The 16,333-nt window shown below is 43.8% G+C and overlaps 1 protein-coding gene across 1 annotated transcript in view; it reads left to right on the forward strand.

The window, feature by feature from the left end:
• The first annotated feature begins 444 nt into the window (after positions 1–444).
• Positions 445–16,333, forward strand: part of pkd1a (polycystic kidney disease 1a) — a 69,246-nt gene continuing 53,357 nt past the window's right edge. Inside the window, exons 1-3 of the mRNA XM_071915276.2 lie at positions 445–840; positions 14,865–14,936; positions 15,191–15,259. Coding sequence (XP_071771377.2) covers positions 563–840; positions 14,865–14,936; positions 15,191–15,259 — 419 coding nt within the window. The 5' untranslated portion in view covers positions 445–562. The remainder of the gene's footprint in view (positions 841–14,864; positions 14,937–15,190; positions 15,260–16,333) is intronic.

A 16,333-nucleotide genomic window follows, 5' to 3' on the forward strand; every position in this document is an offset into this window, starting at 1 on the left:
TAGAATACAATACAATACAATACAATACAATGCAATACAATGGTGTAGAATAAAATAGAATACAATACAATACAATACAAGACAATACAATACAACACAGTGGTGCAGAATAGAATAGAGTGAAGTAGGCCTACAATACAATACAATACAACACAGTAATGCAGAATAGAATGGAATAGAATAGAATAGAATAGAATGCTGCGGGCTGTCAGATAGGGGGCACGAGAGGAAATGAAAACTCTCAAGTCTCGAGACCCTGCGGCGGCTTAAGGAACTGCATCGAGTGGAAGGAGGAGGGGGGAGAGAGGAAGTTCTCCAAAAGTTTTTTCCCCCTGAAAAGGACTGTGGAGAAATCTCCGTTAGGTTTTCACAGAAACGGGATCCGAGCAGAGGAAAAACGCTGGGGAGAGAACGGCAGACAACGGTGCGAAAAGTTCGTCCCTTCTTTTGTTTTCTCACATGAAAACCGTCAAAAAGGACGCGGTTAGGGTTTTTTTTGTTTTGTTTTCTCCCCAGACTGAGAGAACTTACACCATCAGAGGCGATGAGATGTGAGTGAGCTATGCCTTGTCGAAATGGACAGACTTTATCCAAGCGAAAACATGGCGTCTGCGTCCCGAAGTTTAGGTTCTTTTCCAGTCTCCTCTTCACACTCTGCTGCCTGGAGGCTTGGGGCTCCTCCGGCCCGCAGGCGGACAGCGGCCGGAGCTGCAGCCCGTGTCCCGTTAACTGTAGCTGCGCGCTGTCGGGGCCCCAGCTGTCCTGCGTCGTCAACTGCTCCAACATCGGTCTGGAGAGGGCCCCAGCGGCGGCGGACATCCCGCTGGCTACTAACGTGCTGTAAGTAAACTACCTGCCTGCTGCCTGGGGTGACGAGGAGCGCACAACCTCTCACCCAGGGGTGTGCTGGTGGAGGGTGAGCCCACCTAAACTCAATTTAGGCTACCCAGGTTTATATATTGGCGGAATAGAGTTTACCCATCCTGCCAGGCTGGCTAAAAGCTGTATGAGGAGCATTCAATAAACAGTGTCAAACCTCAGCCCACAAAATGTTTCTGGTGTGAGATACAGTCTTAAAAGAGATAGAGCATTCATGTTTTTTTCAGAACATTTTATTGATTTTTGTGTCTATTGGTGGTTGTTTGCATTATGGTGATCAGTGACTGGAGGTCATAGTTTGCCAATGTTTTTATTTGCCACTACATCACTGCTCTTAGCATCTTTCCTGCGTGTGTCTCAGACGAGTAGTCCATCATTTGTATTCGGAATTAATTTCGGATTTGTTGTTGTTGTAGCCTATAGCATAAGTGACAGATGTGGTGACTCGATTAATTTGGTCTTTGAAAACTTTGTTGCGTATCAGCGGTTTGTGAAAAGCTTCAACGAAAAAATATTTTGTAGGCCAACACATTGCAAACATGCAGCAATACATGGGGAAGGTTTCATAATGCGTTCAAATGTATCTGCATTCGCCAAATCCTGCAGGAAAAAAGGGAAACCTAATATTATAAAAGGCTAGTTATATTTGAAAGTTCTACCTTTTGTATGGCTCAGGCTTCTCACAGGCCGGGACTGGTTAGTCAGTTAGTAATAATGACATAGTTCTGTATACGTGTGTGTGTGTGTGTGTGTGTGTGTGCGCGCGCGCGCGTTTGTGTTTGTGTGTGTGTGTGTGTGTGTGTGTGTGTGCGCGCGCGCGCGCGTGCGTGCGTGTCACAAATCAGAGTGGTAGTTAAAACGGAGTTTGTCACCAGAAAAGTGAACTTCTGAAGTCTAACCGTGTTTGTGGCGCAGATCTGATCTGCCTTCAGCCTGCTGGAGAAAGAACATTCTGTTCTAGCACTGACGGAAGACACATGTTATCAATTATTTATTTCCCCCCCGAAATTACCTTCTTTTATTTTACTTAAAATGCGCTTAAAGATTTACTTAAAGAAGACTTTTAAAATCTGTGTTATGTGGGAACTCGCCTCATTTAGAGAGTTTGTGTTGCCATGGTGTGTAGCCTAATGTATGGATGTATGGAATCTGAGAAGGGCAAACGAAGTGGAAGAATATAGAATAGAATAGAATAGAATAGAATAGAATAGAATAGAATAGAATAGACGCAGGATCCATCATTAGGCCTGTATCTGTCTTTCAGAAGCTCATGAATCTACATTAACTGTATTTAAATTGAAAGTATTTATCAAAACCATAACCAACGAGACCATATATAATATTTGTCATTTTTTATTGATTGATTTGAATATGCCCTCTCGAGTCAATAGATCTACAAATCCTTACATGGCTCGTAATTACTTGACGTTTAGTAATTGTATTTGCGTGGGAGAGGATGAGGACTCTGCTGCGATGTTAATTAGAGACAGATCCTGCAGCATGGGGGAAACTAATTCCATGTCAAACTAGTTGGAGCGTTAATTGCATCAGGCTAAGCAAACTTCATCTGTCCTACTGGGAGAAGCCATATAGGGAGGCGACTGTCATGTGAAGATTACATTTCTCTATAATTTGGCCTCTTGTCCCTTGCTCCCGCCACAGTCAGAGCCGTGGAATTAAAATTATATATATATTTTTCTACTTTTAATTAATTCTGATTCCATGGCTGGACGTGGCAAGTGTACACCTCCATGGCTAACCAAGACAGAGTGGAGAATTTAGCAATTTTCATTTTATAATGCTACAGGCTCTGCTGGGCCTGCATCATTTACCCACTCATAATAACGAAACCTATTTTCAGAAGGTCATTTACTCGCAGCAATTTGTCTGGGTAATAGCCTTCAGACTGGCTGAAGGTGGAGAGATGGGAGCACAGAACTCTTGCCCACCTTTTTATTTGCATAATAGAGTTTACCCATCTTTTTAGGCTGATATGAATCTTTATGAGGTGCACTGATGGTATGTTTTGGATATGGAAACAAGGCCTTAAAGGAAAAAAAACACACACATTTATGCTTTTCTGAAAATGTAGTTGATTCATTTTTGTATTGGTGGTTGTGATAATCACCGTCTGTAGGCCATATAGTTTGCCTGCTTTTTTATTTACCACTGCACTACTTCGGAATTAATTTAATTTGCCTTTTTGTATTTGTTGTTGTTGTAACAGCCTTCAGCCTGGCTGACGTGAAGGGAGCCATAGAGTGGGATGTAAGACACTTGGTTAATCCTGCAGACGTGTTTCACAGTAGCTCACTGCGGCACTTAGTTAACTTTTGGCCTCTACGCTAGAAAAGACTGTATTATACATTAGTCACTTACTTAAATTGCTTGATAATGCTTTAGGGTTTTTTTTTCTTTCATTATTTACAGTCCGCTCCGAGGCTAAACGTCCATACTCATATTCTCTCTGAAAATTATTCCACGTAGTGCCTGTTAAAGGTTTAGAAATGCGACCTAAGCCTTATGAAAGGTAATTTCAGTCCCTCGCCTTGGCTTAGTATTCAAAAATATGAATACTGAATGACAGATTGGGCTGTTTTCCCCACTCTGTGGTTTCAGGCCAGTTTGTCGTTGGCTCCGTTGTAGGTGAATTCGAGATCTTAGAAGAGTAAACAAACCCTGGACCTGAACTTGATTAGCTGTCAGCTAACTCTCAGAGGGACCGTCATTTATAAATCAACTAGGAGAGATGCTGTAAATGAATGATATAGTGATGGTGATGGTATTGTGTGTGTGTGTGTGTGTGTGTGTGTGTGTGTGTGTGTGTGTGTGTGTGTGTGTAAGTGTGTGTGTGTGTGTGTGAGAGAGAGAAAGAGGGAGAGTGTATGTGGGTGTGTGTGTGTGTGTGTGTGAGAGAGAGAGAGAAAGAGGGAGAGTGTATGTGGGTGTGTGTGTGTATGTCTGTGTGTGTGTGTGTGTGTGTGTGTGTGTGTAGGTGTGTGTGGGGGTGTGTGTATGTCCATGCCTGAGTGCTATTCAGAGTCTTAGTCGTGGTTTGTCATTGTCATACAACGCAGAGAACAACCTTGAAACAACATGAAATTATTCACAGAAATTCAATGGCAGTCACACGCTAGATAGAAGTGTTATGTGGCCTTTCTCTCTCCCAACCATCTCAGCTATTTCTCTTTAATGTCACAAAGCTGTGGGCAAAAACAAGACCAGAATGTTTTTCTGTCATTGAATAATCAGCAACACATTTCATTTGATTAACTGAAAAGTTAATTGGGCTGTAAATTGAAAACAGTCTAATAAAAGCTGCCATCAACCGACTTTCTATTCTTCACAATCAATTGTTGACAGTTGTTTGGATGGAAACCTTTTTTTTTCGATGTTTATTTATCCACAGAAGGTATTTGCTGAGCACACGTGTTGTTTTCTGTTTTCTGAGCTCACATTCACACCTGGGCGCTGGAGCACTTGAGCCAGTTGAAGGTGAAGTGCCTTGCTGAAGGGAACCTCAGCAGTTAGTTGTCGAGGGAGGAGGAGAGCGTTACTCATTCAGTTTACCCGCCCAGATTTTCCCATCCAGTCTGGGGTTTGGATCAGCAACTTATAAGTCACAATCCCACTTCTCTGACTTTGGCTCAACTAACTTTCAAAAAGATTATATTGTAGACCAATCAAAAGAATGTTTGCTTGAGACCTTCTCTGTGAAATTTTAGTCTTGGTGAAACTATTCAAATTTATTGAGCCTAGAAATTTTATTAAAAAAAATATTATCCAAATGAATTGTCCATACCTAGAGCAGGTAGGACAAACTGATTTTGTTTATTAGACAACATGGGACAGACATGATCTGAAAGTCACCTATGCATGCATAAAGGATGCGTGCACAAAAATATAGTTTGTTTGTGTGTCCTTTTCATTATTTTGATGACTGAAATTACAGCAAAAATTACCAAAATTCAATCACTAGCCAGGCATTAGCTTATCAAGTTTTTTTTCTTCAGTGAGGTTTATAATAGAGAGACAAACTTTGCAGATGGTTTGTTTTTTGGCTGTAATCTCCATGTTCCATCAGTTATAATTAGATCTGATTCAGTAGTAGTGAGTTAATTTTACTCGTGACACATAATGTAGAGTACAATTGTAGAAAAGCACTCCTGTCTCTTATTAATCCATCTGTTCCTACCCACACACACAATAAAAATCTCTTAACACTTACATACACATAGTTTACGCAACTCTTAATTTACTTCTGGGAAATGCTCGTGAAGCGGTCCCGGTGTTTTTATCACAGATCGTTTCAGTCTGTAGCCTTGGCTTAATGTGCAGAAACATGAACTTGCAGCTTGGTATGAGCCAAAGCATCATGGTACGGCACATTAGGAGGGGAGTCGGGCAGAGAGGCGGCCTCGTGACCAGAGAGCTCTCGGTTTTGACACCTCAGTCCAGCTGGCAAAAACTTGGCAGACAAAGAGAATGAGGAATGCTCCCTCCTCGCTCAGCATCTACCTGGCGGCTGACTGGAGCAGGTCGCCTAATCACTGCACAGTTCAAGACTGTGGCTGCGCCGGGCAGTGCGTAGGCGTGAATGGGTGTAACTGAGTGAATATGAAGCAGGCTGGGCCGTCTTCAGGCTGGATACCTGTCGTTCCCACTGCACCAGCGCTGAGTAGCAAATGAGGACTGTGTGTGTGTGTGTGTGTGTGTGTGTGAGTGTGTGTGAGGGCATCCTCTGGAATTAAAGCAGTATGAACACACTTGTGTCAGAGGAGATGGTATACCACCCAGGGCATGGCATACAGCTGGTACCCATGGTATACCACTGGTATTCTCACACACACACACACACACACACACATCCACACACCCACACACACACACACACACACACAGATTATATCATTTAAATAGACTGTTAGGCTCTCTCTTTCTCTTTCTCCCCACTCTTTCTCTCACACACACACACCGTCTGTGAGGTGTGTGTGTGTGTGTGTGTGTGTGTGTGTGTGTGTGGACCGAAGCTGTAAACACACTCATGGGCTCCATCTCTCCCACCATGCCATGGTCCATCTGCCCCACATAGGAGAACTTTGTGCGGTTACCATGGCAGCCAAACGCACACAGGCAGACACACTCAAGGCGTGGTGATGTGCTTTTGAATCAAGTGTATTTACAGGGAGCAGTTCTGGCTTTGCGCTGGGTCATGAGGCCTCGCAGCTGTCAAACAGACAAGACTCAATCTCAAATTCTTTTACTTTCTCATACGTTCTCGTTCTCGTTCTCCTCCCACTCTGTGTACTCTCTCTCTCTAAATTCAGTTCAATTCAATTCAGTGGGTGATTTTAAAGGTTACAAGATAATCAACAGAAAAAACAGCTATACACAATGGTCGTCCTTCAGTGTTGTGCTTATTTCCCTGTGTGTGTGCAACAAATTTTGCAGCTTATGTCACACACAAAATTTTCTCACCATCATCAGTGATAGATAACTTTTTGTGAGTTGGGGAGATTTTTTTCATGTTGATTTTATTAAAATTGGTTTCTCTCGTATATACTGTATCTTTGTATCTCTCATGGTCTAACGGGATGTGATATCTCTCTCTCTCTCTGTCTCTCTCTGTCTCTCTCTCTCTTTCTCTCTCTCTCCTTCTCTATCCTCCTACAGAGAGTTATCATCCATACAGCCACCTACATGCATATACTATATGTATATGTCTAGAGAAACTCTTAAGTACACACACACACACACATACACATTGAGTTTAATGAACTGGGAAAGGAAAGATTGAATCTACTGACCATATGCGAGGGAGGATTTGTTGTGTTACCATAGCAATAGTAGCCAATGACATCACTCACGGAAGCACAGACATTCCAGAAGGTCATAAATAAGGAAGAAGAAGAGGAGGGGGCAGAGAAGAAATAGGGAGAGAAGAAGAGACAGCTCCTACCCTCTCCCTCTGTGTGTGTGTGTGTGTGTGTGTTTATCTTTGTGTGAGTGTGCTTAGTAAATTTTAACTGCTGGTAACAGAAATTTCTTGGTTCATTATTAACTCACTGAAGTGGGAGTGGTGGTTACACGGCAGGCTGAAGAAGGAACTCATTTCAGCAAGAGGGCCAGTGTGTGTGTGTGTGCACATGTGTGTGTGTGTGTGGGGTGGGGGGGGTGGGTGATGTAACATCCAGTAGATTGAAGTTGTCCTTGTCTTTGAAAGTCTCTTAGATTATTTCAATTTATATCATTCTGTCCCCAGGGAGTGCAACACTGTTCTCACTCACTCCTTTCAACACCGATATACAACTGACAGCTGACAGCAAATTACACTGCTCACACTGCTCTCTCTCTCTCTCTCTCTCTCTCTCACACACACACACACACACACACACACAAACACATACACTCTCTCCCTCCCTCTCTCTCTCTCTCTCTCTCTCTCTCTCTCAGTGTGTGTATGTTGTAGCCTTTTTTGTGCGCATGTGGGCATCACTGGCATAGTTGGTTGCAATTTTCCCTGCCAAATCTCTGCCAGATCTCCTGTGTTCACACAGACTGAAGAACCTGGCAGAGAGACAGGGAGAGAGAGAGAAATAGATAGAGAGACCGTGAAATCAGAATCAATTATTTAATTTGCAAAGAACAATACATGTAAATTTGTCTTGGTGGCATTGGTGGAGGTACATATTAGCAACCCACATAGAGACTTAAAGGATAATACTGGTGTTATTTTATGCTTGTGCCAATCATCTAGGTTGCTCCTCTCCTTTACATTATTCCTGGTGGAGTCTGCACACAGTCAGCGTAGTTGGAGATATCAGAGCTCGTTTTCATACCTTCAGAAGAAGCCATTTTCTGCCATTCATTTTCGTACTGTATGAAAAACAATTTTCACAGACTTGAAAATTGCCTGAAGTAGATCAGTCACAGTAAACATGAAGCCTTAATTTAGTTTTGTCAAAGTTTCTGTTTTGTTCTTTCATTGAGTTGAGTGTTTTCATATCAGTGTTTGCACAACATTATGCTCTGCTTACTGTCCATCACCTGACACCCACCCAGGAAATAATTACTCAAAAATATGTCACCTAAACAAACATTAATGTCACATCCATGTCTTCTTCTTATTAAAGTGTATTTAAAAATGACGAAAAACAAATAAATGTTAAAAAATCGAATTATATACAGATTGCAAAATGATTGGTGCAAATGTAAACTGGATGTAGACAGAAGTAAATGGGTTATAAATGTAAAAGACATCATTAAGAACATACTGGAACACATAGTGCAGGGACAAAAGGACCTCCCATTTAATGTAAGGACAGTGTGGGATAAAGAATAGACTATACATACATAACAAAAAGCATCACTTAGTGCCTTCAGGCAGCTTGGCATGCAGTAGGTTGCAGATTTAGGTGAGAGTCCGCCCTGCAATGGAACAACATATCATAGAGCTAGTAGTACTATGGGATGGAAATACACGGGATAAATTTGAAAGCACGTAATTCTGTAAGTTCTTGTTGGGAGAGAAGTAGGGAACGAGAAACTGAAAAGACTCTACTAATCCCCTGAATACCCTTTAAACCCTTATTTATCATGGCTGCTTTTAATGGCCCATGTGGCTATGCTAGATGCACAGCTGCTGCTAATGCATGGCTTCTTTATGGCATTAAAGGGTTCATTAAGAAAATCATCAAAAGGGGCTGATGATCTCCTAAAGAGGTTATAAAAATATGTCATGAGGAAAAACACATGCAAATGTGCCTGCAGTTGCTCAGACAAGGCCTCTGTTTTTTCCACATCTTTGGAAAATAAAGCCCTCCCTCATCTCCTGGTGTGAAGTCTAATCCCTGTATTATACATTAATGTGGAAAGGAAAGAAGAAAAGAAAAAGAAAAGATTGATCAAGAGAGGAGAAAGGTGTAAGAGAAAAGGTGTTGACCTGGGCTGCCTGAAGTGTGGCTTGCAGGCGAATCTGTCCCTCCTCAAAAGAAATGTAGCTTTCTAAAGTGTTCCAAAAGCAAACACTGAAATATTCTGCATTTGATATATTTTGATTCAATTCAGTAACATCTCAGAAATTATTTAGAGAGAGGGCCTCATCACAGGGCATATTAATGGGCAGCTGGATTACATAAACCCAAGTAAATTTTTACTTGTAACATTTCCAAATAATCAGTGTCCAATGGATCATTTTTTGCCCACGGCCCATTTAAAATTTTGCCCTTTGGGCCTCCATGGACCCCGATGTGCCAGACGGTCAGAGGAAGCAGGACAGAGGATCGAAGCAGACTGTTAAGAGGTGTTCACCACAGAGTAAACATCTGCTAACAGCAAAACAAATGGCTCCCTGCTCCTCCTACTCAACCAGTCTTCCTGTTCTCACTTTACGCAAAGATAGAGAGAACTGGAGAGTGATAATTTGATTTTCTTCCCTGCAATTAGATGTACAGTAAAACCTGTTAACTGACTTACAGACTGCATGAGTGTGTGTGTGCATGCTGCATGTGTATTGTCTGTTCTGACATCCGTGTGTGTGTGTGTGTGTGTGTGTGTGTGTGTGTGCGTGCGTGCGTATGTGTTGTAGTGTTTATGAAAGAATTTCAGCAGTAAGCCCTCCTTCTCCTTGTGTAGTCTGTTCACACTTTATGCAGGGAGTGTATTTCACAGACAGAGTGATATCCCAGAATGTGAATCACACTCTGTCCTGCATGGGGCAAATACTAATAAGGTTCTTAAACCTTTTCGGTTCAAATTGGAAATTTGATTTTTTTGTCTCTAAAAACTCTTGGGAACCAGATTCGTTAAAATAATCACTGTTTTTTTCATATGGCGACCCACCAGATGTAGGCCTGAGACCCATTTTTGGTCTTAGCCCACAGTTTACGACCTCAAGTTATGTGGGATTGACAGTAAGCCGCCCTACAGACTTTCGCTTACCAGAAAAAGAGTGAGTTATGTGTGCTATTCCATGTTACTGGAGTTTCGTTTCTCGGCATGTATTGACAGCATGTGAGTGTGTGTGTGTGTGTGTGTGTGTGTGAGTGTGTTTGAGTGAGTGAGTGTGTTAAACCGCTGCACACAGCTGCCCTTGACTCGCCAGCTGGACACCAGACAACCCAGGCAGCAGCAGCTGGAAAAATGGACAGAATGTTCTAAAGAGGAGAGGAGAGGAAAGGAGAGTGTGTGTTTGTGACCCACCCAGGGAGATTGTGAAGCAAAATGTAGGAAGTTTTAGACCAAACCTCTTCATCCAACACCCCCCCACCCCCCACCCCCAACCCCTTCTTCCCAACCCCTGACCCCATCCCCCCAGTTTCATGCTCCCACTCTTTCCCGCGGTGGGGAAAGTACCCAATAAATGTACCCGCTACTTCTGAGACCCTCGGAGTAGAGGGGCCCCTCTCGGTTTTCAAGGTCTCTCTCAAGCTGCCTGTCCCGGGCACGAGGAGCCGCCTGGCCAGGCTCTGCCTCTGGAGCTGCGTCAGCGCGGAGGAGACGGGCCGAGCCAGGACAGGTGCCCATGGGACAGGCAGCCCACAGTAGGGTGATTGTTCTCCAGAACTGGCCTGTGCGGCTCACTCCTGGTTCCCCCGTCTTCTCCTCCGCTTCCCCTTCCTACCTACAGTACCTTCTCCTTTACTCCTCTCTCCTCCTCCAACCTCCTTCGCCTGCAGCTCCTCCTCCACTACCCCTCCCCACCTCTCGTCTCTTCTACCCCTTGCTACTTCCAGCTCCCCTTCCTTCAAACTCCTGCAGCTCTGCCCAGGCCTGGAATATAAACAAAGTAGGGCAGCTAGAGAAGGAAAGAGAGGGCTGGAAGGAGAAGGATAGAAAGTGAGAGAAGTGAGTGGGGGAGGGAGAAGTGGAGTGAGGCAGCGGAGGCAGAGGGGGATGAAAGCGACCACAGAGCAATCTGTGTTTAGTGGGTTAGTGGAGCGCTGGCCGTCGCTCACAGCGACTCGGACAACTGACAACTGTAGATACCAATCTGTCCCACAATCAGAACCTACATCGCAATCTTCATCACCGTCATCGCCATCATCATGATTGTTTTGGTTACGGTTTTTGATTGTTGTCATCTGTGTTTTAGCTCAGAGTTGTATTCTTATTTTTTGCACAGAGGACAGAACGATGAAACCAAATGGATATCCATCTTCCTCAGTTCCTGTCTTTCTTTCTCATTCTCTTTCTCCCCTCATCTCTCTCTGTCCCTTTCCCTCTCTCTTCTCCTCTATTCATATTCTCTCCACAGCCCATGCCCACTCTTTCTGTCGTTCCCACTGCCCAGCACTAGTAGTAAATGAGGACTCTCTCTGTGTGTGTGTGTGTGTGTGTGGGGGGGGGTGGGGGTGTGGGTGTGTGGGGGTGTGTGTGTGTTTTCTCTCATCCTCCAGCCCAGAATAAGTGGCACCAGACAGGCCTTATAAGGAGTGGTTAGATCATTGGCCACACCGTTAGTAAAACAGAACCATATGTGTACTGTGTGTGTGTGCGTGTGTGTGTGTGTGTGTGTGTGTGCGTGCGTGTGTGTGTGTGTGTGCATGCTTGCATGCATGCGTGCGTGTGTGTGTGTCTTTGCAAGTGTGTGTGCGGGCCTATACCTCTAGTGTGGTGTGTGTGTGTGTGTGTGTGTGTGTGTGTGTGTAAAGCAGAACCATATGTGTCCAGAGGTAGCTGAGAGAACAGGAGCCTGTTGCTAATAGACATCGTGAAGGTCACATTATATGGTCATGTTAGACACACACACACACACACACACACACACATGTACACACCATACACACACACACACAGCATTTGCTCTCTACTTAATTCCTCCTCCTTTCATACTACTCTCCTCCTGTCTTTGTGATGTTGCCCATAAGGTCAGATTGAAAGGGACAGCTAGAGAGACTTAAATATACAGTAGGCTACACACACACACACACACACACACACACACACACACACACACTTTTGGTGTTGATGTTGAAAGCATTACATAAGTAAGGTGAGTCGTCACCCTAGGAGGAACCGCTTTCTGCTGTCCTGTTTCTTCTACTGATGAGTTTACCAGAACAGAAATCCATCAGAACCCAAATCAGGGCAACAACTGCTGTCTGAACCTTCCCCTCTCTCTCTCTCTCTCTCTCTCTCTCTCTCTCTCTCTCTCTCCCTCTCATTTCTCTCTATCTCTCTCTGTCTGTCTCTTTCACCCTCTGTGTCTCTGTTTGAGCCTCTCATTCTGTTTGGATGCATCTGTTTATCCCTCTCTCTTTGTGTGCTTCTCTGCCTCTCTCTCTCTCTATCTCTCCCTCTCTCTCTCTCTCTCTCTCTCTCTCTCTCCCCCTCTTTCTTACACAGCTTGTCTGGAATGTACAGATGTTTCCTTTTGGGAATGGGCGTCCTGGTCTGTTCGCACACACACACACACACACACACACACACACTCAGTCATACAAAGAAAGAGAGAACGAAAGGGGAGAGGGGATTGCATTCCTATACACTCAAACTTATACATTCCCCGGCCTCTGATTGGCTGATTTGAGTTCTGCTGCTGCAGTATATCAGCGTACCAAACTTACACCATACAGCGTACAGAGTGGAAATATGGATCCGCAGGCTATTGCAAATTTCATTTTGCAGTATTTTTGTTGATTTTGTCAATCTAGTAATAGCTCATACACGTTCATTAATTTAAGCCACCCCTCCTCCTCCACCTCCTCCTCCACCACCACCCACCCACACACACACACACACACACAGCGCTTTTTGTCCTCCTTCAACCTCTGGCATCCTCCCTGCCTTTTTTTTCCTCTCATTCTCTCTTTCTTCTCCTCCCTCTCACGTGCAGCTGAGGCTTTGGAGTGAAGCCACACAGAGGAAGCCGAAGTCACTTAGCCAAGCTCCGTCCTCCGTCCTCCTTCTTCCTTCTCTGTTCTCTGGCCCTTTAACTCCCTCGTTCATCCTCCTCTGCTATATCGCTGTTCATCTCCACTGCTCAACTCTTCTGTTGAACCAATTCATTTTCTCTCATTCCCTTAGTCCCTTATCTATCTGTCTCTCTCTCTCTGACTTCAAGTTATCAGTTTAATAGCGATGAGACAGGTGATGTGTTTGTGTGTGTGGGTCATTGTGTGTGTACGCGTGTGTGTGTGTTTGCGCGCGTGTGTTTATACAGTACATGCATGTGTGCCTCTGTCAGGGTTGGGTTGTTGACAGACTTGTAACGGCGTAATGTATTAAAAATCTGACTGTAATCCATTACTTTATTGAAAAAATATTGTATCCTGATTACAGACACTTCTGAAAATAGTGGGACTTGTGGGAATACTTTTAAAGTGAAAACAAGAAACACAGAAGGCCATTAAAATTGTGGCAGCTGTTCTATGTCTTTATAAATCGTGGCACAGAAGAAAATTTGTGTTTTGTTGTCTGTATGCAAGCCTGAAATAAATTTCCTGAACTTTGTAATTTTTCACTTTTTCTTATCTGTGCCTTTATACCTGTGTGTGTGTGTGTGTGTGTGTGTGTGTGTGTGTGTGTGTGTGTGTGTGTGTGTGTGTGTGTGTGTGTGTGAGACACTGAGTGAGCGATTATGCCTACTGTGTGTAAGACCATAGCTGAAGGACAGCAGGGGGTAAGAAAGACAAAACCCATCATTACCCTGACAGCTGCTATTGTAGACTTAATCTGGATGCCTACGTGCTCATGGTGTGTGTGTGTGCGTGTGTGTGTGCGTGCATGAGTGAATGTGTGTGTGGGACTGCGCAAATGGATAGGCCATCAGTATATATAGCACTATATATCTCTGCCTGTACTTTATGTAGTCTTTACGTGCTGTGTTTGAGGATTTAGTTGTTTGCACACAGTATAGTTGTCTAAGCTAGTCCTCGGAAATAATGGTGGCAATGTTGTGCTGAATGAAGTCATGGTACCCTTCTGTTTGAGCTGCCTACTGTCAGCAAATTTCAACAGCTCCCCTCCTCCACCTTTCATTCACAACGTACCCATTTTATTTCACTTTAATGGAAAGCCCAAAGCACAAAGTCACATTATTGAGCAACTGAGGAGGTTTTCCTGGGAGTTTTCCTTCTTGTCATTGAGGGTCAAACATTGGGTTTTAATTTATTGCGTTATAAAGTGAATCCTTTTGAGACTGTAACTGTGATTAAGGGCTATACAAATAAACTTAACTTGACTGGACAACTGTATCATTGTTGTCGGGTGAAAACCTTGTGACTCCAATTTTGGTGATTTTCATGTTTTAACTTAAATTGAAGGATTACATGCTTCACTATGGCTTGGGAAAGTTTTCCGACCCTTGGGCTGATGAAAACCTTTCAAAACCCATTGGATAAACTGAAAACTGCATTGTTGACAAGCTAAGAAACAAGGCTGTTGACATTTTGGAGATGCAACGTTTTCACCCGACAGCAAACAGTTGCCTTTTCTTGCTTTGGATTATGATGTCTCATCACAACAAAAATATTAAGCTGAAAATCCCTTCATTGTAGTGTCCTTAATGTTGCCTCCTTTGGTCTATCTGAATGTGTGTTTGTGTATGTGTCTGTCTTTATGTGTCTGCACCTCTGTTCTTGGGAGTTTAATGGTTGAGAATGGGATTTGTGTTTCCAGTATCAGCAAAAAAAAAAGCCTTCTTTCTTTCTCCTTCGCTCTTATTCTATTTAATTTCCTGGCACTCTGTCTTACATGATCATTCAGCAATAACAGGGATATTGTAAGGGCGTTAAGGCCCTGTTTGCACTCCTTACTTTTGGTTACTTTTTTTTAATTTTTGGTGATATTGAAATTTAAGCTTATTCTACTGTTGCACTTATTGTAAATTACTCTGGATAAGTGTGTGTGTGTGTGTGTGTGTGTGTGTGTGTGTGTGTGTGTGTGTGTGTGTGTGTGTGTGTGTGTGTGTGTGTGTGTGTGTATACTCAACCATCTGGCTCCCACATGCATTCTAAGTGTGGATATGTTGGTTTCATCTACAGAGATCTGTCCAGGAACCACATCTCCTCCCTTGATACCAGCCTGCTAGACCGCCTCACTGGCCTCCGAGAGCTGTGAGTACACACAGCGCCGTGTTTGTGTGTGTGTGTGTGTGTGCGTGTGTGTGTGTGTGAGTGGGTGGTTGAGCAAACCAGAAAGCAAGAGATGTGTATGTGTACAACTCCATATATAGAGAACTCGCTCGTTGTCTCTCACTGTCTTTCTATGTCTTTTAATTCAGTGCAATTCAATTCAATGGGTGCTTAATTATCTATCTATCTATCTATCTATCTATCTATCTATCTATCTATCTATCTATCTATCTCAGGTATCTTCAGGGGAACAGGATCAATGTTCTCCCCAGAGGAGTTTTCTGCTGCGGGCCGCTGTCCATCCTGTGAGTAGAAGTAGGAGAGAGGAGAGGAGAGGAGGGGAGAGGAGAGGAGAGGAGGGGAGAGGAGAGGAGAGGAGAGGAGGGGAGAGGAGAGGAGAGGAGGAGGCAAAAGGAGGAGGAGGAGGAAAAGAAAGCAGGAGGGAGAACAGCTTAGTTTAGTCTGGATTAAAGTGGGCAGAAACCCCAGGAGTAGACTAGTTGGACCAGAGAGAGCGCACACAAAAAACACACACGCACAAACACACACACACACACACACACACACCAATCACAGCGCCATTAAGTTCAATTACAGCCTACTGCTCCAGGCTCCCACTGTTCCGCTTCCAGACCTCCCCCCATCGCTTTCTCCATCTATCCATCTCTCTCTTCCTCCATCCATTACCTTATCCCTTCCACCCTCTGTGTGGGTGTTTACGCGCATGTGTGTGTGTGTGTGTGTGTGTGTGTGTGTGCATGTGCAAGTTGTGTGTGTGTGTGTGTGTCTGTGTCTGTGTGTGTGATGAGAGAGGACTCTAGCGGTTTCCATCGGTTCCTTCCAAAACCACCACACAACGGCCCCATTATGTAGCCTACTGGATAGACCAGGGAGGGAGGGAGGGAGGGAGAAATAGCACGAGCGGAGAAGGAAAAGGGAGAAAGCTGAGAGTCAGAGGAGCAGAGGAGAAAGCGAGGGGAAGGAAAAGGAGGGAGAAGAGTATGGAAACAAAGCAGAAAGTAGTGGGAAGAGGGGAAAGAAGGAGAAGGTTTTAGGTAGAAACATTTGAGGTCAGCATGATGCCGTTGGCTATGCAACAATTTTTACCACCAGATTAGGGCGGCCCCCTTTCAGTCAATTAGTCAGCCCTTCCATTTAGTCAGTGTTTTCAGTTAATCAGTCAGGTTTCAAGATTTTTTAAGCATATTGTATGAGTTATGTGCTCAGTGTGTTTGTTGAAGGAGATCAATACATATGTGAGAACAGTATCCTCTTCAATAAACACCAGATCTAAAGGTCACTTTACATGATTGCATGAATTTGCGATGGGATGATAATAAGGGAGAAGCAGTTTTGCATATTCATTAAATGACTCAATT

This window comes from Centroberyx gerrardi, chromosome 3 (genome assembly GCF_048128805.1).
Source record: "Centroberyx gerrardi isolate f3 chromosome 3, fCenGer3.hap1.cur.20231027, whole genome shotgun sequence".
Taxonomy (NCBI): domain Eukaryota; kingdom Metazoa; phylum Chordata; class Actinopteri; order Beryciformes; family Berycidae; genus Centroberyx; species Centroberyx gerrardi.